General features: G+C 37.1%; 2 protein-coding genes and 1 pseudogene across 7 annotated transcripts; all 3 read right to left on the bottom strand.

Moving 5' to 3' along the window:
- Window positions 1–3,788: 3,788 nt before the first annotated feature.
- Window positions 3,789–7,612, bottom strand: LOC132168110 (uncharacterized). Of its 3 annotated transcripts, none has more exons than XM_059579190.2 (2): window positions 6,299–7,612; window positions 3,789–4,142 (listed from the first exon to the last, which is right to left on the bottom strand). In XM_059579190.2, exons 1-2 carry the CDS (start codon window positions 7,449–7,451, stop codon window positions 3,970–3,972), a joined length of 1,326 nt encoding a protein of 441 aa, XP_059435173.2. In that variant the 5' UTR covers window positions 7,452–7,612; the 3' UTR covers window positions 3,789–3,969. The 3 variants fall into 3 exon arrangements, with proteins under 3 accessions (XP_059435173.2, XP_059435174.2, XP_059435175.2); XM_059579191.2 differs by having other exon boundaries at window positions 4,058–4,142; window positions 6,260–7,612; XM_059579192.2 differs by lacking the exon at window positions 3,789–4,142 and adding an exon at window positions 4,150–4,220 and having other exon boundaries at window positions 6,260–7,612.
- Window positions 7,613–12,640: 5,028 nt separating this feature from the next.
- LOC148587295 (uncharacterized) lies at window positions 12,641–14,451 on the bottom strand (annotated as a pseudogene).
- A 4,034-nt stretch (window positions 14,452–18,485) lies between these two features.
- On the bottom strand, window positions 18,486–22,343 carry LOC148587294 (transcription termination factor MTERF15, mitochondrial-like). Of its 4 annotated transcripts, none has more exons than XM_088513993.1 (2): window positions 20,967–22,343; window positions 18,486–18,840 (listed from the first exon to the last, which is right to left on the bottom strand). In XM_088513993.1, exons 1-2 carry the CDS (start codon window positions 22,117–22,119, stop codon window positions 18,668–18,670), a joined length of 1,326 nt encoding a protein of 441 aa, XP_088370119.1. In that variant the 5' UTR covers window positions 22,120–22,343; the 3' UTR covers window positions 18,486–18,667. The 4 variants fall into 4 exon arrangements, with proteins under 4 accessions (XP_088370119.1, XP_088370120.1, XP_088370121.1 ...); XM_088513994.1 differs by having other exon boundaries at window positions 18,695–18,905; XM_088513995.1 differs by having other exon boundaries at window positions 18,751–18,840; window positions 20,928–22,343.
- Window positions 22,344–23,012: the final 669 nt, after the last annotated feature.

The following is a 23,012-nucleotide window of genomic DNA, read 5'->3' as shown; positions in this document are numbered from 1 at the left end:
ATAGGTTGTATTCCATTCCTTACTTAGTCTTGTGTTTCTTGTCATTACTCATAGCTTTTCTATAAATAAATACCATTTTACTATAGCTCATAGTATATACTTCAGTATATTAAAGATGTAGCCATCACTCACTTTTCGTGCTTCCACCCTTTCAATTTCACATTCTTTTCTAATGGATGGTGTTCACTGTCATATCATCATATCATCAAATTATATGACAGTCGTATAACAGTTTCACTAAATAACATTACTCACAAAGCAAATGCTTGAAGGTTTGTTTCTAGTGCCAAAAAAAAAAATGCAAATATTCTATAAATAACCTTAAATGCCATTTGAGTTTGGCATGAGGAAAGAAAAAAGAAAACATGGCGACGGCTCTTAAGTCTCCACACCTTCTAATTTTCATTATTTTCATTATCTTCACAAGAATGGGTAAGTAATTCAATAATTTCATTTTAGTTACATAGCTCAAATATTCTCTACCTTAAAACCAATAGATTACATCATTGTTAGCTTTTATATTAGTTTTACCAAAGATTTTGTGCATACTTTTCTATGGAGTTGGATTTTGATCTCCTTTTTTTTTTTTTTTTTTTCTGGTTTTTATGATTTGTTCATATGATCATAATAGTATTAACAGAAGGCTTTGAGGTCCTCTGTGAGAAAGATAGTAGAAAGTACAAATTGCCATGCTTTTGGCCACGGGGTTGTGATGCTCGTTGTAAGAAGAATGAGGGTGCCTTGTTTGGAAAATGTGGGGGCACTCACTTGGTCTTCCCAAATGTATGTGCTATTTTTACTTATGTTGAATTCCTACAACCTAGTAGAGGCATGAAATGGTCGTATTAATTACTATGTATTGTTAAAAAGGATCCGCTTAATAAATTATTTAAATTATTTTTCGCTTCTCTCTCAGTTGTAAAAAAATTATCCACTTTCGAGAGCGAAGCTTTCCCTTCTCTCATGGTAGACACCCTCCTCACTCTGCCGCCAGTGCGTCTTTTAGGGGAGGAGGGATCCCCCTCCCTTGTTCTCTTGCTATTCCTTTTCTCCCTTTTGATTTCTCTTCCACCCACAAATGCAACGTCAACTCTCCCTCTAACCACAAATCTGTTGTGCCGCTGAACTTTGGCCACTACGCCTTTCTCAGCCTCCTAGTCTATTCTTTGTGTGCTACTTTTTTGTACTCCACTTTTGATAGTGAATTTCTTTCGAGTTGTCTCCGCAAGTGGATGTAAACTTGTTAAGTCGAACCACTTAAACCTTGGTGTCTTGTGTGATTGATTTATTTTCTATTCTATTCTTTTCTGCTTTCTTTGGGATCATAAATTTAGTTCCATGCACTTGAGGAGGAAGAAATACAATTAGTTGTTACAATTGCTAGAAGAATTATAGAAATATAGTTGTATTCCGAGGTGATTTTATCCTCATTCCTAGGTAGTAAGAAGCACAAAAGAGGCAATGAATTTTTATAAAGCTGTAGAAAGTATGAGGCTAAACCCACACCGTGATAATCTTAGAAAAACAAGTGTGTTTATAACATTTTGAAAACCTGCAGGCTAAACCCATATTGATAGATAGAGCATAGAAGCCAAATCCTTGTTAGACCATCTAGGTGCTTTACTGTTTCGTCTAGGTAGGGAGAAGTGTTAGAGAGCCAAACAAATGAACCCAGAACAATTTTCAAACTGACGTAGCAGACCATGAGTAGTAGACAAGGGAGAGAGAATTGCATTTTTTTTTTTAATTTAAAAATCCTTACCACATCAGTTTCAAAAATTTTCTGAGTTCATTTGTTTGGTTCTCTATCACTTCTCCTAGGTAGGTGATGAATTGTGGTTAGGAGTGAAATGCCACTCGAACCCATATGTGAAAGCAAGCTGATTCTCTTTCTTAAGCACATTATGTTAATTGTTGAAGCAATTTTTTTTCTAATTTTTGAAAACTCTCAATTGACGCCAACCAACACCTAGAGGGGATTGAATAGGTATTTTACAGAATTTATATCAAATTAAAAATTAAGCAACCACATAAAACAAACACGTAAGTCCATGACTTAATAAGTAAATCTCCAACGATAATTAGGCCGTGAGTTGAGCCTATTTCATGCCAATTATGAAAAAAGTTCACATATAAATATGCATGAGAATAAGTTTATAAAATTGTTAGGCAGAGACAGTAATAAAGTTTGAGCATGTTATAAATCAATAAGTTAACAATAGGATATTTGTCGCTTAACATTTCCTCATTGAACAATAGCATACTTAGTGTGAGAAAATCATGGTTTTCTCTCATAAAGTTATTGTAGCACCCAATAAAATAAATCACATGAAATAATTTCAGAATATTGATAAAATGCATAAATACCTCATTAGAGTGTTTAAATATGAAGTACAAGAATATTCTAGAAAAATGTTCGGTTGAGTTATAACTTGACTTAACCTCATCAGGATATCAATGAGACATAAAATGGTTTACACTGATCATACATGAGGATTTCTACTACAGAAGTCAAACTCATGCCATAATATTTACCTAATCATATAAAACTTGCTTAAGGCCATTAAACCACAACCCTTAATGATCGATACTCATTCTAGTTGAAGCATAAGCCACGCAGCCAGGCTTGATGGAATCATAATTGGCTGGGGGACCATCATCATCAATCATGGGTTTTTGAAAAACCCAAAACAAATCCAAAAAACTGGCTGCCAAACAAGGAAAATGGAGATTGTTCAGAGGTACAGTTTAGTCCTTAATATTCCACCCTTTGCAGCTATGGAAGTTAATCCCGTTAGAGAATATGGTGCGCAAGTAAGAATTGAGGAAAGTTTCTTTTTTTTTTTTTTTTTTTTTTTTTGTGGGACTCTCTCCTTTAATCCAACACCAACTTAGAACTCTCTTAGCTCCTCCTTCGACACCTGCGGCGTTGAATTATTGTACTAGATTCAGCTCCTAGGCGCCATACGGCTCAACCACTTTTTCAAGGAACTGTTTTGTGGCGGCGGGGGTGAGCTTTTGTACAGCTTTGCAAGTGTTTAAATGTTCAAGAGAACTGGCCTGTGGTTGGGGTTTCGGACAGCGACACACTCAGAGAAGGTAAAGGTGGTTGTGGCAATGGTCGATGATGGTAGTGATTGTGCTAGTCGCAGTAGCGACTATGGTGGGTGGTGTTGGAGGTGGAGGAGGATAAGAGGGATGTGAATGATTAGCGAGCAAGTGATTGAGTGTGGTTAGATTAAGAGGATCAAGATGACTTTGAACCTTATGATTACGTTTAGATAACTTTGTAGTTGAACCTTAGGATTACTAAGAGGATCAAGATGAATTTGTACTTGCAGTTTCATCAAATTGAGGCTCCATTTATTTCAACCTGTATTCCGTTGAAAAATATTTTCAACAAAATCAATTTTCTGACAAATAATTTCAATTAAAAACATTTTTTGACGTTTGACTCATGCAAAAAAACATCAGCGATAGCAGGCAACAGCCAACTACCTCCGACAGTGACCAAAAATGACCGATGACTTCCATGCAACACCCACCACCCCATCCCCCCCCCCCCCCCCCCCCCACACAACATCATCATGCCACTTCATTGATGCTCAAGGGCAAGCTAAGGACATCATGCCCTTGGCTTAATGTAGAATCATAATTCACCTACTCCAATTGAATGGTTACTTGCATTATGTCTTAATTATTACTTAGCCTTTGTTTCTTATATTTTCATTCAATCATATTAACCTATAAAGAAATATCTACTACTACTAATCATTGAATCCAAGTAATGAAACAAGTGGTTTCATCCATCAATTTCAGAGAAAAAACCTAACAGAGCAGTCACAAGATCTTTCAAATTCATCAATTTTGCCCTACACAAACAACAAAAAACAAGATTCATCCTACACCCAGATTACATACAAATGAAAAAGAAGCAACTCGATTGACAAGGGGAAAGCTAAGCCTTCTTTAGAGACTTGGTGGCCCTAGATGGAGACTTGGACTCTTTGGCAGCCTTCTCCACCATCTTTTTGTTGGGAAGGACACCGCCATGAGCAACGGTAACTTCCCAAGCTCTGCATCGTTCCTCACAGCCAGCAGAACATGCCTTGGAATGATCTTGTTCTTGTTGTTGTCACGAGCTGCATTTCCAGCCAACTCAAGCACTTTCACATACATTTATGCACAATGACTTCATAATCAAGAACGAAAACTAGAGGCTGAAATTGAAGCAGTACAGAACAGAAAAATATCAAAAGAAAAGAAACACACCACCACACTTTGCAATCAAACACATTCTAAAAACTCCATATTAAATAGCCATTTTGATTAGTTTCAGAAATTTATGAAAGGTCAAACCCACATGGAAAAAAGTAAAACCTACAAAATTTCCACATGTTATCTCGGAAAAATTACCAAATGAAACAATGGATTCGTCCAAGAAAAATTCAACTACTATTAAGACAATGTATACATTTTCTGTCCTACATTTCCAGGAAAGCAAGGAGGGAATCTTTTGTCACTTTCTGTCAATTTGCTTAGATAAGTTCTAAATGAAGAGAAAAACACAGTAGATTGATAACAAAGACTACATTAAGAAAAACATATTCTCAAAAAGAGTGTCAATAAACAGTGGGTCATGTCTGTTGTGACTCATGAACTGCTCACAGTAGATTGATCATCGTAGTCTCTATATTCAATCACAGAGATTCGAACATGCATATGAACCATCAAAAAACACAAATCTAACGATTTCGATATCTCTACTTCATGTCAAAAATAAAAGCCCCCCCACCCCCCTTCAATATGTTCAAAATACCCAAAAAAAACTGGAATCCAAAAACAGAGAGAATCGATCTTAGAGATAGAAATCGGTGAGTGAAAGTGAGAAAAATCAAAGATAGAGTGCAAGAATGAGCTGCAAGAGAGCCGAAAGAACTTGAGATGTGAGAACCCAAATGGCGATGGCAAAGGGAAAATCAGAAGCCAAAGAGGGACGAGATCCCTACGAGTGTAGGAGCTATGCGGAGCAGAGAGCTCTGGGAGACTTTGAAATTGAGTGAGAAGGAGAACTGGAGAAGGTCGGGTGTGTGTTGCATGAAATAGAAGGTCAGGTATGCGGGTTCAGCAAGATTGTGAGAGGGGACAATGGTGTATGGAAATAATAAAAAACAGAAACCATTCTACACGGTTAAAAGTGGTTTTCCTGGTCAACCAAAAATAATTTCAGTTTGACTAAGATTTTTGGTCATACGAAACACCGAGAAATGGGGAGAAAAGGTTTTCCATCAAAACAAACAGGACCTTAGTTGCTAGTATATGATTCTTTGTTTCAATTTGTGCCTACATAACCACCTCTACAATTTTTGCACCTTGTATATCCCAACTGGATTAACGATCCAATTGCCTTCTTTGGAATCTATTCCAAAACATCATACCACAACTCTTTGCAGATTAGCCTCTGACTGCAGTAGAAAACTTAAACATCACAAATCCACAGAATGCATACGCATAGAGATGACACCACAATATCAACAAGCTTAAGAACACACCCAAAGGCTGCAAATGAATACAAATGGATTGCTGGCAACGTATGATAAGTCCGTATGTAAAATGATAAAAGATCAAACATAAGCCATATAAAGAAGTTCTCAGTTCAACAATGCTACCTATTTCTCTATATGCTTGGAGGATGATCTTGTCAAGAGAACTCAAAACTGTCCAAAGACTCCATTTCAATGAAATATCATAATAGGCCAAAGGTAGGTCAACTAGATAGCAAATTCACAGGTTATAAAGTGCCTTATGCCATAAGCACACACAGAACCAATCACATTAAGTGCATTGAGAAATAGACAATCATGATACAATCGTCTTGGTGTCAAGCCAGGATGTTCCATAACACTAAAAAATAGGCCGAGCAAAAACAAAAGCCATAAAAATCAGTCATTGCCTGTATTTCAGGGTCATTTTTCTTTTTTCAGGGGTGGTTGGGAAGGGGGAATTCAAACACAAGTGGCGATATGTGAGTTAGGATTTTGTTTGGAATCTAAAAACTATGTCACAGCATAATATTTGACATTTTTGACTTGGACACCACATTGTGCATGTCAAAACAGAGCAAGATAATACAAGTCCAATGCCCCAATCACTTACTTTTTGGCCATAAAATACCCAATAAACTGAAAATGCTATACTGCCAACTATGACACTAATCAAATTGGAAGTCAAAATGTTACAAGTTTTCCATCCCACATACCTTCTCAGACTGAAATCCTACAACCAGAAGACATCTTACCCTGATATACATTCAATAATTCAGGAACATCATCCTGAAATCTGATCACAAACCGCTCCAAAAATTTCCTCTCAGTCGGTAGCAAGAAAGTCCCCAAGGCCAAGTTATTCTTGATCAAACCCTTGGCTAGCAAAATTTGAACAACCGAACACCGAGGGATAATTCTCTTTTCCAAGCTTAAATTTATAACATAAGGATATGTAGCAATATTTGCTGATGGCCAACCAATTTTGTTCACAAGGAACTCCATTGTTTTCGTGATCTTCTCTTCTGAAGATTGCATACAATTTGGAAAGCTTTTAAATGCTGCGAGGGCCATGTGCTTTGACCAACCCCACCTCTTATAAAGCTCAAATCTTGATTCCAGCTTTGGTTTCTTCATCTTCAATAACACCTGGATTGCCAGGACAAACACCGTTTTCGAGGGATCGAATCCCATTTCCATAGCCTGGTGGACAGCCTCAACAAACCTAGTATGCTTAATAAAAGCTGCAGAGGGATAATTAGTTACCAGGAAAGATATTGTAGATGAAGGCGCTCCAAGTTGTCTCAAAAGTGCAATGTTAGGAGCCATATTATTCGTTACATCATTTAGACAAGCCCGTGGTGCGCGCTTGAAAGTTGTCAGCACTTTCTCGTCAACAAGAAGTACACTCTTGAGGATATCATAGCAGGGGATAACACGTTTCCTTAAGTTGCATCTGAACAGAAATGGGTATGAAGAGATGATAGTAATGAGGTCAGAGCTCGAAACCCCTATGGAACGCAAAAACTCAATCTTGGGCAAAAGGGTCTTCTCAGGATCAGATAAAAGAATCAGGGGATACTTCCTAACGATTTTGGAGATCTGGGCATTGCTGATTCCATTCTCTTTGAAAAGATTCAGCACCGAGTCTGGTCTTTCTGGGCTCTGAAATATTAGCCTCCGGGATTTTAAAATAGCAGATTTTGTGGACAACCCACAAGAGTTGATGAGGTAAGACACTGCAAAAGAATGTTTTTCCTCTTCTTCTGGTTTTTGATTAGATTCAGGTAAACTACCTACTGATGTAAACGATTTGACAATAAAGAAGCCATTTTGCTGAAGAAAACCCAATTGGGTCCTCCTGTATTTGAGTGGCAGTAGCTGTCTTGAACAGAGAAAACCAAACATAACTTGACTCAACAAAAGTTTTACTGAGACAGCTTCAACTGGGCTCTTGTAATCTCGTCAGAGAATATTGCACTTTGAAGACTCTGAACTCGTCATGCGCTTCTAATCTCCGGGGCGCTTGAGCAAAAAAAGAAGCTTTATTTGTACTGGAAGTATGTTGCTCGAGGACGGAAAGTCGGAAACCATTCGAGGTGCGTTTATGGTTGCGATTTATAAATAAAATGTGTGATTTTAAATTAAATTGGAAAAAATTGATTATTTGGCATTGAATTTTAAAAAAATTTCGAATTTAAAACCTAAAAGATTTTCATATTTTCAAATCGCGGATAATGAGGTGTTTTTTTTAAGATTAAAATTGCGATTTTAAAAACCAAATTACGATTTTGTCAAATGCTTTAACTGCATTTTTAAAAATCATATTTTAAAATTGCACATTTTAAAATCACTATTTTTAATCGCACTTTTTGAAATCGTAATTTCAAACATACCCTAAATAAACCTCAAAAGACAGATGTTTATGCTATGGCCAATCGACTTTTGAATGTTATCATTTTGTAGTTTCAATTTCATCATTATACTAAAATTCGTGTTTTGTTTCTACTGAGGTAAAACGTTTTTCAATGAAAAATGCTTTCGACGTTGGTTTGTAGGGAGTGACCTCAAGCAACAACTGATGAGCTCTAACGGTGGCTAAAAATTTTCTTGCAACTTCCAATGAAATCTGATGGCAGATTCCTATGATGTTTGACGGCAAATTCCAGCAAGAGGTAGCGGTCTACCACTTCTAATAACAAATTCCAATAGGTAGAGATTTCCAACGACCTCCAGCGAAAGCAGAGAATGAATTACCAGAGAAAATGCGTACAAGAATGAAAAGTTCAAACTTGAAAAATAATCTACACTTGAAATAATCACAAGCCTCTTTTTCTCCAACCATGAGATGAGTAACCACTAAATTAGGCTTTTTTTTTTTTTTTTTTTTGTGAAAGCATAGTATATTTATAACTGCAAAAAACGAGGAGGAAATGCTACGCACTCTCACTTCTTCACAATCATTTCTCCACTCCATTAGATGACTTTTAAAACCACCATTAAATTTGAAATGAATCATTATTAGATTTTATTGATTATATATGTTTGAGTGTAAAATGAGAGAAGTCCCACATTGAAAAGATCTAAGAGGTGTAAATAGTTAATATAGTAGTGTTGGACTCAAATTTAAAGGCTTAAGCTTTTGAGTTGTGTGGTGTCTCAACGTACTATGTTATGAGCTCACTAAAAAGACTCCCTAAGGTATCAATCTTCCTAACAAGTGGTATTAGAACCGATGGTGGTATGTGGTAAGGTGGAGTGGCACATGCACACACAAAAGTTTCCTGGAGTACAGAGAAAAAAGGAGCAAAGTGTGAACATAAATGATTATTGATAATGGTTCACAGAATTAAAACAAAGGTGCAAGCTGTGAACATGAATAGGAGTCCTTGGAGATGGGGCAACAAAGGTTCATGGCACAAGGCACAACATGAAATCCATGAAGTAGGAATAAAGGTCCGTGGTGCAGACAAAATCTACATAGCCCACAAGTAATCTTGGAGAGGGCCCATAAGATTGATAAAAGGCTTCCTTTTGAGGGGAAGTGTAGCAATGTAATGATGGACTCATACATAAAGGGGGGATTGTTGAGTATATATATGTGAGTGTAAAATGATAGAAGTCTCACATTGAAAAGATCTAAGAAGCGTGAGTGGTTAATAGGGTAGTGTTGGGCTCAACTTCATATGCTTAAGCTTTTGGGTTATGTGATGTCTCAATATGCTATGTTATGAGTTCACTAAAAGGACTCCACAAGGTATCAATCTCCCTAACATATTTTAATTTTATCAAAGTTGTAAAAGCCATTATAGAAGTGTGAAAATCGGTGTAAGAAAATTGAAGTGTGTAGAACAGCTTTCTAGCAGCATTACATTTACTAGAAAAGATGATTTTGCATTTATAGTACCAGTGGGAATTGCTAATTGGGTTGTTTTTATCATATGCAGTAAGAGCACTCTCACTCCCATAAATATAGGTAAAACTTCCAAAAAGCCATTTTGGCGTTCCCTAACTCAAGGGAACCAAAAATGCAACCCTAGATTACTTTTGTTTCCTTCACCTTTATTTTATTAAAAAAAAAAAAAATTGATTCTCTTTCCTTTCTTTCTTCTCGGTTTCCCTATCATTTATTTAAAATAGTATTTAAATGACTGTTTCCCTAAATGACTTTTTCTTTTCTCTCTATTTCTCCTAGCATTTATTTCATAGAATATTTGAATTAAATATGAAAAGGATAAAGGAATCTATCGTTGAATTTATTTAGCGAGAAAAATAAAATGTAATTTAATTATGTAAATTAAAAGAAAATGGAAAACAACATTTATCTGATAGAAGATTTGAATAAACTAGGAAAATGATAAATGAATCTATCGTTGAATTTATTTAAAGAGAAAAATAAAAAGTAATTTGGTTATGTAAATTAAAAGAAAATGTAAAAGAACCTACAATTAGTGCTTCAAAATCTCTCTCCAACCATTCAGCCTCAACCTCCGAAATAGAGTCTAAGGATATACCATCCACCCTCGCCTCCACCTGCATTGCTCAAAAAAGAGCTTTTGATAGAACTCTACAATGTGCTCACTAATCTCTGTCTGATTAGAACAAGGTTATCTACAATCATAAGTTTATCAATAGCATTATGCTTTCTATTAGAGTTGGCTATGGAATGAACGAATTTAGTGCACTTATCTCCTTCCTTTAGCCGCAACACCCTCGATTTCTGCCTCCAACTCACTTCCTCCATAAGTGTACACTTCTCTAATTCTCGAACCACCTCCGCCTTCCACACTAACTCCTCCTCATCCAAGGCCCTACTTTCTTGATGCAAATCAAACCCCTAAAGATCTTCAAGGAGAATTCTCTTATTCCCTCCTATATTGCCAAACACCTCATCATTCCACCTCTTTAAATCCAGCTTCAAATCCTTGAGCTTTTGAGCAAAAACAAAACTAGGCGTACCTTAGAAAACATAGGATTCCCACCATTTTTTCACAAGAGCCACAAACCCCTCTACTTTAAGCCACATATTCTCAAACTTAAACGGCCTCCTCCCCCTAGACACATCCCTCGTATCAAGAAGAATTGTGAAGTGATCCGAACAAATGTGCGGCAGCCGCTTCTGTATAACCCTTGGAAACCAGGCTTCCAACTCTGGGGACACAAGAAAGCGATCTATCCTTGACCACAAGGGTGGATCATGAGAAATCGACCAAGTGAAAGAGCTCCACGCAAGAGGGAGATCCATCGGCCCTTGTTCAAAAATAAAATCTGAAAACTCTATCATAGCATAATCCAAGTGAGTTGTACCTGATCTTCCACTAGGGAATCAAATAACGTTGAAATCTCCCCCTATGCACCACAGCAAGTTCCACAAACTTAGGACACCCGCCAACTCATCACAAAGAAGCCTTCTATCCCTATCCAAGTTCGAACCATACACTCCTACAAAAGCCCAAACCGAGCGATCCACCACATTCCTAAAAGTCACAGCCAAAGTGTAAGCCCCTACACATTCTTCAACCTTTTCCATCACCCTATTATCCCACATGATCAAAATACCCCCCAAGGCCCCATTAGAATCCAAACAACACCAATCCACATGTCTCCGACCCCATAAATTGTGTACTATGTTGCAAGACATACCCTGAAGTTTAGTTTCTTGAAAGCATACAATATCTGCTTTCCAATCTCTAAGCCAATTACTAACCTCAATCGTTTATCCTTCTTGTTCAACTCTCTTACATTCCAAGAAATAATTCTTGGCTTCATAAAATAACTGCGGCTCCCCTCCCCCTTCCTATTACCACGGCTAGAGCTTGAACCTCTAGCATCATAAGTCACCCAGCACTCCAAATTTCTGATCTCCCTCTTACACTTTGTACCGCTGCCCGAGGTGGCTATCATTGCATTGTTGCGGCGTTCCTCCTCCAGGAAAGTGAAAAGGGCTAGCAATTGCAGTTTATGACCCAGATACGATATCCCCACAATTGGATAAATCCCATTTGCACACTGAACTACCCAATCCGAATAACCTGGCACACCCTTTGAAATGGGCGCATAAGAATTTAGAGGAGCATGCCTATCAACACTAAGGTCCCCTACCTCCTCTTCCTCCCTGCTCCCTAGAAACTCTATATTAAATAGCCATTTTGACTAGTTTCAGAAATTTATGAAAGGTCAAACCACATGGAAAGAAGTAAAACCTATAAAATTTCCACATGTTATCTCGGAAAAATTACCAAATGAAACAATGGGTTCATCCAAGAAAAATTTCCACATGTTTTTTGCACAATCACAAAACTCTTCTTCTCCAGCCATGAGATGAGCTACCGGTAGTATATCTGAATGCATAAAAACAAATATACCTACTGTCCAGCAAAAGCATACATAACATCATCTACTGGAAAGATTGAATCTAGACTGTACTTATGAATCCACTTAAACTTCAAGGATGTTTTGGCATTTACAGTACACGAAGGATCCCGCTGATTAAAACTAGTTGTAATCTAGGCTGAACTCATGGGAATATGGTATCCACGGTAATTACCTGCCCAAATTGCTAGTAGGTAATGTTTCATGCCAATCATTGATGCTCTTGGATGGTCAGCTAAGGACAACGGGAAACCCTTGGGTCAAAGTAGAATCAGAATTCACCAAGTCCAATGGAGTAGTAACCTACTTTCTGTCTTAATTATTACTTAGTTGCTAGTATATGATTCTTTGTTTCAATTTGCTCCTATATAACCAGCTCTACAATTTTTTTGCACCTTATATAACCCAACTGAATAAACGACCTAATTGCTTTCTTCGGAATCTAATCCACAACATCATAACGCCACTCTTTGCAGATGAGCCTGTGATTGCAGTAGAAAATTTCAAACATCACACATCCACAGAATGCATAATCATTGAGATGACACCACAACACCCAAAGACAACAAATAAATACCAATGGATTGCTGGCCACATATTATGAGTTCGCATGTAAAATGATAAAAGGAGAAAACACAAGCCATATACAGAAGTTCTCAGTTCAACAATGCTACCTATTTCTCTATACGCTTGGAGGATGATCTTGTCAAGAGAACTCAAAACTGTTCAAAGACTCCATTTAATTAAAATATCATAAAAGGCCTAATGTAGGTCAACTAGATAGCAAATTCACAGGTTATAAATTGCCTTATCCCTCAAGCCAGGATGTTCCATAACACTAAAAAATAGGCTGAGCAAAAAAAGAAAGCCATAAAAATCAGTCATTGCCTGTATTTCAGGGTCATTTTTCTTTTTCCGGGGGTGGTTGGGAAGGGGGAATTCAAACACAAGTGGCTATATGTGAGTTAGGATTTTGTTTGGAATCTAAAAACTATGTCGTAGCATATAATATTTGATATTTTTGACTTGGACATCACATTGTCCATGTCGAAACAGAGCAAGATAATACAAGCCCAATGCCCAATCACTTACTTTTTGGCCAGAAAATACCCAATAAGCTGAAAATGCTGTACTGCCAACTATGACACAAACGAAATTGGAAGTCAAAATGTTACAAGTTTTCCATCCCACATACCTTCTCAGACTGAAATCCTACATCCAGAAGACATCTTACCCTCATATACATTCAACAATTCAGGAACATCATCCCGAAATCTGATCACAAACTTCTCCAAAAACTGCCTCTCAGTCGGTAGCAAGAAAGTCCCCAAGGCCAAGTTATTCACGATCAAACCCTTTGCTAGCAAAATTTGAACAACCGAACACCGAGGGATAATTCTCTTTTCCAAGCTTAAATTTATAACATAAGGATATGTAGCAACATGTTTTGATGGCCAACCAATTTTGTTCACTAGGAAATCCAATGTTTTCGTGATCTTCTCTTCTGAAGATAGCATACAATTTGGAAAGGTTTTAAATGCTGCGATGGCCATGTCCTTTGACCAACCCCACCTCTTATAAAGCTCAAATCTTGATTCCAGCTTTGGTTTCTTCATCTTCAATAAAACCTGGATTGATAGGACAAATACCGTTTTCATTGGATCGAATCCCATTTCAATAACCTGGTGGACAGCCTCAACAAACTTAGTATGCTTAATAAAAGCTGAAGAGGGAAAATTAGTAACCAGGAAAGAGATTGTAGATGGAGGCGCTCCAAGTTGTCTCAAAAGTGCAATGTTAGGAGCCATAGTATTCGTTACATCACCTAGAAAAACCCGTGGTGCGCGCTTGAAAGCTGTCAGGACTTTCTCGTCAACAAGAAGTACACTCTTGATGAAATCATAGCAGGGGATAAGACGTTTCTTTAAGTTGCGTTTGAACAGAAATGGGTTTGAAGAGAGGATGGTAATGACGTCAGAGCTCGAAACCCCTATGGAACGCAAAAGCTCAATCTTGGGCAAAAGGGTCTTCTGGGGATGAGATAAAAGAATCAGGGGATGCATCCTAACGATTTTGGAGATCTGGGCATTGCTGAATCCATTCTCTTTGAGAAGATTCAGCACTGAGTCTGGTCTCTTTGGGCTCTGAAATAGAACCAAATGGCTCTGGGATGCTAAAATAGCAGATTTTTTGGACAACCCACAAGAGTTTATGAGGCAAGACACTGCAAAAGAATGTTTTTCCTCTTCTTCTGGTTTTTTATTAGATTCAGGTAAACTACCTGCTGATGTGAACGATTTGACAATAAAGAAGCCATTTTGCTGAAGAAAACCCAAATGGGTCCTCCTATGTTTGAGTGGTATTAGCTGTCTTGAACAGAGAAAACCAAACATAACTGACTTACCAAAAGTTTTCCTCCGACAGCTTCAACTGGGCGGCTCCTGACTCCTGTAATTCCTTCAGAGAAAACTGCCCTCCGAAGACTTTGAACTCTTCATGCGTTTCTAATCTGAGAGGCGCTTGAGCTCAATCAAGAAATGATATGCCAAAAAAAAACACTTTATTTGTACTAGAAAAGGCAACTCATTTTAGTAGTATTTTACAGATATTAAAAAGATTTTTCTAGTAACCAAAAATGTTTTCGGCTCAATCACAATTTACGGTGGTACCAAACACTGAAAAAATAAGAAAAAAAAAATTGAAAAAACATTTTATATCAAAACAATTTAAACAAACAAGAATATTTCCTCAATCAGATAAAAGCAGCTTTCAATATAATCTTCCATGTATGTCTGTTATTTTTTGAAGTAATCACAAACCTCTTTTTCTCAAACCATGGGATGAGCGATCACTAAGTTAGGCTTCTTCTTTTTTTCTTTCCATTTTTCTTTTCTTTTTGGGAAAGCATAGTATATTTATAACTGCATAAAAAGAGGAGGAAATGCTATACACTCTCACTTCTTCACAATCATTTCTCCACTCCATTAGATGGCTTTTAAAATTACTATTAAATTTGAAATGAATCATTATTGAATTTTGTTGAATATATATGTGTGAGTGTTAAAATGATAGAAGTCCCACAATGAAAATATCTAAGAAATGTGATTAGTTAATATAGTAGTGTTGGGCTCAAATCCATATGCCTAAGCTTTTGAGTTGTGCGGTGTGTCAACATGCTATGTTATAAGCTCACTAAAAAGACTACCTAAAGTATCAATCTTCGTAACAAGTGGTATTAGAGCCGATCGTTATGTGCGGTAAGGTGGAGTGACACATGCACACACAAACGTTTCCTGGAGTATAGACAAAAAATGTTAAAAGTGTGAACATAGATGCTTGCCTTTGGAATAGAGGGCAAATGCTCATGGCATGTGCTTGACAACGGTTCATGGAGTTAGAACAAAGGTGCAAGCTGTGAACATGAACATGAGTCGCTAGAGAAGGAGCAACAAGGTTCATGGCACAATGCACAACAAGAAGTCCATGAAGTAGGGACTGGGATCCTCTCCAGTCCGTTTAGACTGGATGGGATCCAGTCCTTGTATTATCAGAGGCATAATTTTGGACAATTATGCCCCCAATAATACAAGGACTGGATGGATCCTTCTCCATGAAGTAGGGACAAATGTGCGTGGTGCGGACAAAACCCACATAGCCCACAAGTAATCTTGGAGAGGGCCCATAAGATTGGTAAAAGGCTTCCTTTCGAGGGGAAGTGTAGCAATGTGATGATGGATTCATATATAAAGAGAGATTGTTGAGTATATATGTGTGAGTGTAAAATGACAGAAGTCCCATATTAAAAAGATCTAAGAAGTGTAAGTGGTTAATAGGGTAGTGTTGGGCTCAACTCCATAGGCTTAAACTTTTGGATTATATGGTGTTTCAACATGCTATGTTATGAGCTCACTAAAAGGACTCCCCAAGATATCAATCTCCCTAACATGTTTTAATTTAATAGTAGTTTTAAAAGCCACTTAAAGAAGTGTGAAAATGAGTGTAAGAAAGTTGAAGTGTATATAGCAGCTTTTTAGCATCATTACATTTACCGAAAAAGATGATTTTGCATTTATAGTACAAGTTGGAAATGCTAATTTGATTGGTCTACTATAGGATATTGCACATTCTTCGAAAGTAATTTTGTAACTTGGAAGAGTAAGAAACAGACAGTTGTGGCACGATCTAGTGCTGAAGCAGAGTACAGGGCAATGGCTCATACAGCTACTCAATTGACTTGGTTACAACAATTCCTTCAAGAGATTGGTTTCTCGGCTCCTACTCCTATCCCATTATCTTGTGATAACTAGGCTAATATACATATTGCATCTAATCCAGTTTTTCATGAAATGGCTAAATATTGAGGTTGATTGTCATTACGTTCGACACAAAATACTCGATGGAGATATATCTACAACATTCATGAAGTCTGGAGTCCAGTTAGATGATGTTTACAAAATCTTTATGTCGTAACCGGTTAGAGTTTATTTGTTACAAGCTGAGTTTATATGATATATATATGCTCAGCTTCAAGGGGGGTGGTAGAAGAATGTATTAGGGTTTGAGGGTAGTTTAGTCATTGTTGTATTTCTTCAAGGTTATATGAGCATGGCTAGGTTACAACATATGGGCCTCCTCTTTCTCTCTAATTTTTTTGATGCAAACCTCTCAACAATTTTATTAAGGGTTAAATACTAAATTAGTCCCTAGGGTTTCACAACTTTATTTTTTCCCCCCTGGGTTTTCATTTTTATCACAGGAGGTCCCTGTGGTTTTGATAAGTGACCAAATTAGTCCATCCGTTAGTTGACCGTTAGTTGACCGTTAAACTGGACACGTGGACCAATCGGACATCGACACGTGGCACATATATTAATTTTTTTTTAATTAAAAAAAATGTTTTTTTTTAAAAAAAAAATTAAAAAAAAAAAAAAAAAAAAAAGAAAAATCGGAAAAAACTGGGGGTGGCCGAGCCACCCCCTTGGCAATTTGGGGGTGGCTCGGCCACCCCCTTTGGCCATGGGGGTGGCCAGGCCACCCCCATCTGGCCGGATGGGGGTGGCCGAGCCACCCCCTGGGCACCAGGGGGTGGCTCGGCCACCCCCTTGGGCCCCAAGGGGGTGGCCGAAACCACCCCCGGTTCCCACTGGGGGTGGCTCGGCCACCCCCATGGAGCCTTGGGGGTGGCCGAAACCACCACCAATGGTGGTTTCGGCCACCCCCAAGGCTCCATGGGGGTGGCCGAGCCACCCCCAGTGGGAACCGGGGGTGGTTTCGGCCACCCCCTTGGGGCCCAAGGGGGTGGCTCGGCCACCCCCTTGGTGCCCAGGGGGTGGCTCGGCCACCCCCATCCGGCCAGATGGGGGTGGCCTGGCCACCCCCATGGCCAAAGGGGGTGGCCGAGCCACCCCCAAATTGCCAAGGGGGTGGCTCGGCCACCCCCAGTTTTTTCCGATTTTTCTTTTTTTTTTTTTTTTTTTTTTAATATATATTTTTTAATTTTTTTTTTAAAGAAAAACATTTTTTTTAATTAAAAAAAAATTTAAAAAAAAATTAATATATGTGCCACGTGTCGACGTCTGATTGGTCCACGTGTCCAGTTTAACGGTCAACTAACGGTCAACTAACGGATGGACTAATTTGGTCACTTATCAAAACCACAGGGACCTCCTGTGATAAAAATGAAAACCCAGGGGGGAAAAAATAAAGTTGTGAAACCCTAGGGACTAATTTAGTATTTAACCCTTTTATTAAATAAAAAAATGATTCTCTTTCCTCTATTATTTATTTTAAAAAGTATTTAAATGACTTTCTCTTTTGTCTTTATTTCTTCAAACATTTATTTGATAGACTATTTGAACAAAAAAAAATGTTAGGGGTACTAAATATTTTACTAACATAGGTTTATTAAATTGACGTGTAGTTCATTCATTGGTACTTGTTACATTTCTCTTAATTAATTGTTTTATTTTTTTTTCAATGAATAAGTTACACTTCAGTTTGGTAAGTCTCTGTTAGTAAAAGATTTAGTACTCATAGCATTTCTCTTCAACCAAATAGGAAAATGATAAAGGAAGCTATCATGGAATCTATTTGAGTAGAAAAACTAAAAGTAGTTTAGTTATCTAAATTTTAAAAAAAAAAAATCTAAAAGATGCTAGTCTTACTGCTCTAAAAATGTTGACATGTGAGAGAAACAATTGAATTGAAAAACTAAAAGTAGTTTAGTTATCGAAATTTTTTTTAAAAAAAAATCTAAAAGAAGCTAGTTCTTACTGCTCTAAAAACGTTGACATGTGAGAGAAACAATTGAATTCTACACTATTTATGAGTCCACTCTAACTTCAAGGATGTTTTTGGCATTTACAGTATAGGAAGGATTTTGACAAATAAATGCAATAACACACAACTACATACTTGCATTTGTCTTGATTATTATTGAGACTCATTTTATTTTCACGTAAAATGTTTTTCGTTAGAAAGTGTTTCGAGTAAAATCTCTTTTCAGAAATCTGAAAACAATTTCAACGAAAAACATTTTTCTATTTCATGCGATTAATCACTAAATCCATGTAATGAACCAAATGGTTTCATCCATTAATTTCAGAGAAAATCCTAACAAAGAGGTCACAAGATCTTTCAAATTCATCAATTTTGCCCTACACAAATAACAAAAAACAAGATCCATCCTACACCTAGATTACATACAAATGAAAAAGAAGCAACTCGATTGACTAGAGAAAGCTAAGCCTTCTTTAGAGACTTAGTGGCCCTGGATGGAGACTTGGACTCTTTGGCAGCCTTCTCCGCCATCTTATTGTTGGGAAGGACACCGCCCTGAGCAACGGTAACTGCCCAAGCTCTGCGTCGTTCGTCACAGCCAGCTGAACATGCCATGGAATGATCTTGTTCTTCTTGTTGTCACAAGCTGCATTTCCAGCCAACTCCAGCACTTGCACACACATTTATCAGAAGCGAGAACAAAAACTAATGCTGAAATTGAAGCAGTAGAGAATAGAAAAATATCAGAAGCAAAGAAACACACCATCTCACTTCGCAATCAAACACATACTAAAATCTCCAGATTAAATAGCCATTTTGATAAGTTTTCAGAAATTTATGAAAGGTCAAACCCACATGGAAAATATTAAAAGCAACAAAATTTCGTCATGTTATCTCGGAAAAATTACCAAATGAAACAATGGGTTCGTCCAAGAAAAAATCAGCTACTATAAAGGCAATATATCCATTTTCTGTCCTACATTTCCAGAAAGCAAACATACATCTAGAGCAATAAACACAAAAATCAACTACCAAACTATAACACAGCCATGAATTGAGCAAAACAACCCACATCTAATTAAGCAAAATCACAGATCTGAGAGCTATAGCAAGTAGAAGCTAAAATAAAGCTTAACCATAGACACAGAAAGTGTGTGGTATTACTTCAGAATACTGATAGGAAAGAAAAAAAAAAAATAGAAATAGAAATAATACCAAGTTCTAAAGCATGCAAAAACAAAATTGAAACAAATGAATACAGCATAAATGCAAGTCAATCAGAGAAGGGCAAAACAAACAGACATAAATTAATGGAATGGGGAAACCTCGGCACCAGCGATATATCAGGCAGTGTTGTCTGGAACCTATACATATTGATCTTTGTTCTTTTTACATTGAAAGTTGAAATTGGTATCGTCTTTTCTTAGAAAAGAGCAAAAAGAGAAACTGATATTTACAGTTCATAGATGCTCTCTCTACCGAATAACATTGAAAGAACAAACATATATCAAATTTTAACCAACCTATTTTATTTAAATGGAAAAATCAAATAGAGAAAAAAAGGATTCCATCGAAAACCAGATATTGGCCAACTTCAACAAACATTTGGGCATGGTTTCATTGTAAAACAAGAGAAAGAAGGAACTAAGCAACAAATAAAAAGGGATTATCAACAACACAAGTCTATCAGCCTCATCTACTCAGACTTGTTGGCATCCACAGCTTTGTCACCCAATCTGTTCCTTATTGTTTTGGACAATGCCCTTGATTTTGTCTACTCAACAAGGGAATACACTTACTAGTTTACAAGCCGGTTCACAGTAATACCACCTGCTCGCCTAGCTGACCCAATCAATTGGGTTTTCCATGTGTTTTTATGGTGTCAGATGTAAGTCCATAGTCCCGTTGGAGCAAGGGGGCAATTTTTTTGTCATTTTCTGTCAATTTGCTTAGATAAGTTCTAAATGCAGAGCAGAACACAGTAGACTATAATAAGAAAAACATATTCTCAAAAAGAGTCAATGAAAAGTGTCATGTATGTTGTGACCTACGAACGAGTAATGCTAGAAATCACTCTTTTGTCCTTTTTGTGTACTCAAAAAATAATGTGCATTCTAAAATCACCATTGGCCTTGTGATTGATTATTATTGAATTTGGATCAAATAGTGATTTTAAAAGTCATCTCATTCTTAGAGTGACACAAGAGTAACTTGTAGAATTACTCCTCATGAACAACTCATAGTAAATTGATCATCGTAGTCTCTATATTCCATCACAGAGATTCGAACATGCACATGAACCATCAAAAAACACAGAACCAATGTCATTAAGCACATTGAGAAATACACATTCTCATGATACAATGGACTTGGTGTCAAGCTAGGATGTTCCATCACACTGAAAAATAGGCTGAGAGAAAAAACAAAAGCCATAAAAATCAGTCATTGCCAGTAATTCAGGGGTGGTTTGAAGGGGGAATTCAAACACAAGTGGCGATATGTTAGTAAGGATTTTGTTTGGAATCTAACACTATGTCATAGCATAATAATCGGTATTTTTGACTTGGACATCACATTGTCCATGTCAAAACAGAGCAATATAATACAAATGCAATGCCCAATAACTTACTTTTTGGCCAGACAATACCCAACAAATTGAAAATGCTATAACTGCCAGCAATGACATAAATAAAATTGGAAGTCAAAATGTTACAAGTTTTCCATCCCACATACCTTCTCAGACTGAAATCCTATATCCAGAAGACATCTTACCCTGATATATATTCAACAATTGAGGAACATCATCCCGAAATCTGATCACAAACTTCTCCAAAAATATCCTCTCAGTCGGATTCAAAAGAGTCCCCACGGACAAGTTATTCTTAACCAAACCCTTTGCTTGCAAAATTTGAACAACCGAACACCGAGGGATAATTCTCTTTTCCAGGCTTAATTTTATAACTGCAGGATTTGTAGCAATATTTGCTGATGGCCAACCAATTTTTTTCACGAGGAAATCCATTTTCTTCGTGATATTCTCTTCTGCAGGTAGCATACAACTTGGAAACCTTTTAAATGCTGCGAGGGCCATGCCCTTTGACCAACCCCACCTCTTATAAAGCTCAAATCTTGATTCCAGCTTTGGTTTACTCATCTTCAACAACACCAGGATTGCCTCGACAAACACCGTTTTCTTTGGATCGAATCCCATTTCCATAACCTGGTGGACAGCCTCAACAAACCTAGTATGCTTAATAAAAGCTGAAGAGGGATAAGTAGTTACCAGGAAAGAGATTGTAGATGGAGGCGCTCCAAGTTGTCTCAAAAGTGAAATGTTAGGAGCCATAGTATTCTTGACATTACTTAGAAAAGCCCGTGATGAGCGCTTGAAGGTTTTCAGGACTTTCTCGTCAACAAGAAGTACACTCTTGAGAAAATCATAGCAGGGTATAAGACGTTTATTTAAGTTGATTTTAAACAGAAATGGGTTTGAAGAGACGATGGTAATGAGGTCAGAGCTCGAAACCCCTATGGAACGCAAAAGCTCAATCTTGGGCAAAAGGGTCTTCTCGGGATGAGATAAAAGAATCGGTGGAAGCATCCTAACGATTTTGGAGATCTGGGCATTGCTGAATCCATTCTCTTTGAAAAGATTCAGCACTGAGTCTGGTCTCTCTGGGCTCTGAAATAGTATCCTCTGGGAGGCTAAAATTGCAGATTTTGCGGGAAACCCACAAGAGTTGATGAGGTAAGACACTGCAAAAGAAAGTTTTTCCTCTTCTTCTGGTTTTTGATTAGATTCAGGTAAACTACCTACTGATGTAAACGATTTGACAATAAAGAAGCCATTTTGCTGAAGAAATCCCAAATGGGTCCTCCTGTGTTTGAGTGGAAATAGCTGTCTTGAACAGAGAAAACCAAACATAACTGACTTGCCAAAAGTTTTCCTCCGACAGCTTCAACTGGGCTCCTGTAACTCTTTGATTTATCCTTAAGAGAACACTGCTAATCACCCACCCTTCTTTCTTCTCGATGCCCAACCATAATCGCAATTGCCAACCTCGTCAAACCCCAGCCCCACTCTAAGCCCTCCTGAAACCCATCTCAACCACTTTGACCCCTCTTCTAACCCCCGTCAACAGTGTGAGGGAGCACGGGATGAGTGTGGTTGAATTAACAAATTTAGATTATTTTGAACCTTAGTATTACTACCATCACTTAACTTCTAACTTTGTTCATTTTTGCAAGAGGAATGATAGGGACCCAACTTTTTTGCCCAACAAAAGTTCAACTTTTGTCTTATTTATTTTTTAAAAATAAAATAAAATAAAAAATGGAAAAAATGTTTGAAGCAACTCTATCTATTTTTTGTCTTTCTTATATTTGGTATTTTTTTAAAAATGAAAAATGGTATTTTTTTCATAATAATGTCATTTTTTTCAAGAAAATGTCATTATTATGAAGAAAAATACTATTTTTCATTTTAAAAAAAATACTAAATAAAAGAAAGGCCAAAAATAGATAGGGTTGCTTCAGACATTTTTTCCATTTTTTATTTTGTTTTTTTTAGAAAAAAAATAAAGGGTAAAAGTTGGACTTTTGTTGGGCAAAAAAGTTTGGCCTTTAGTATTTCTCTTTTTGCAATTACTTTTCAAAGTTAAAAAATTATTCATTCAACCTTTAATTTTTTGAAATATCTTATCCTTGGAATATTTTATCCTTAGAGCCTGCGTTGAAATTGCGTCTGAAAAATAGAGTTTTTAAAGCAAAAAATGTTTTTAAGAAAAAGTTTCATTTTTAAGCTTTTACCAAAAGTAT

Source organism: Corylus avellana, chromosome 2 (genome assembly GCF_965113065.1).
Source record: "Corylus avellana chromosome 2, dhCorAvel1.hap1.2, whole genome shotgun sequence".
Lineage (NCBI taxonomy): Eukaryota > Viridiplantae > Streptophyta > Magnoliopsida > Fagales > Betulaceae > Corylus > Corylus avellana.
The sequence above is the reverse complement of the archived record's forward strand: the minus strand, read 5'-3'. Positions and strand labels throughout refer to the sequence as shown.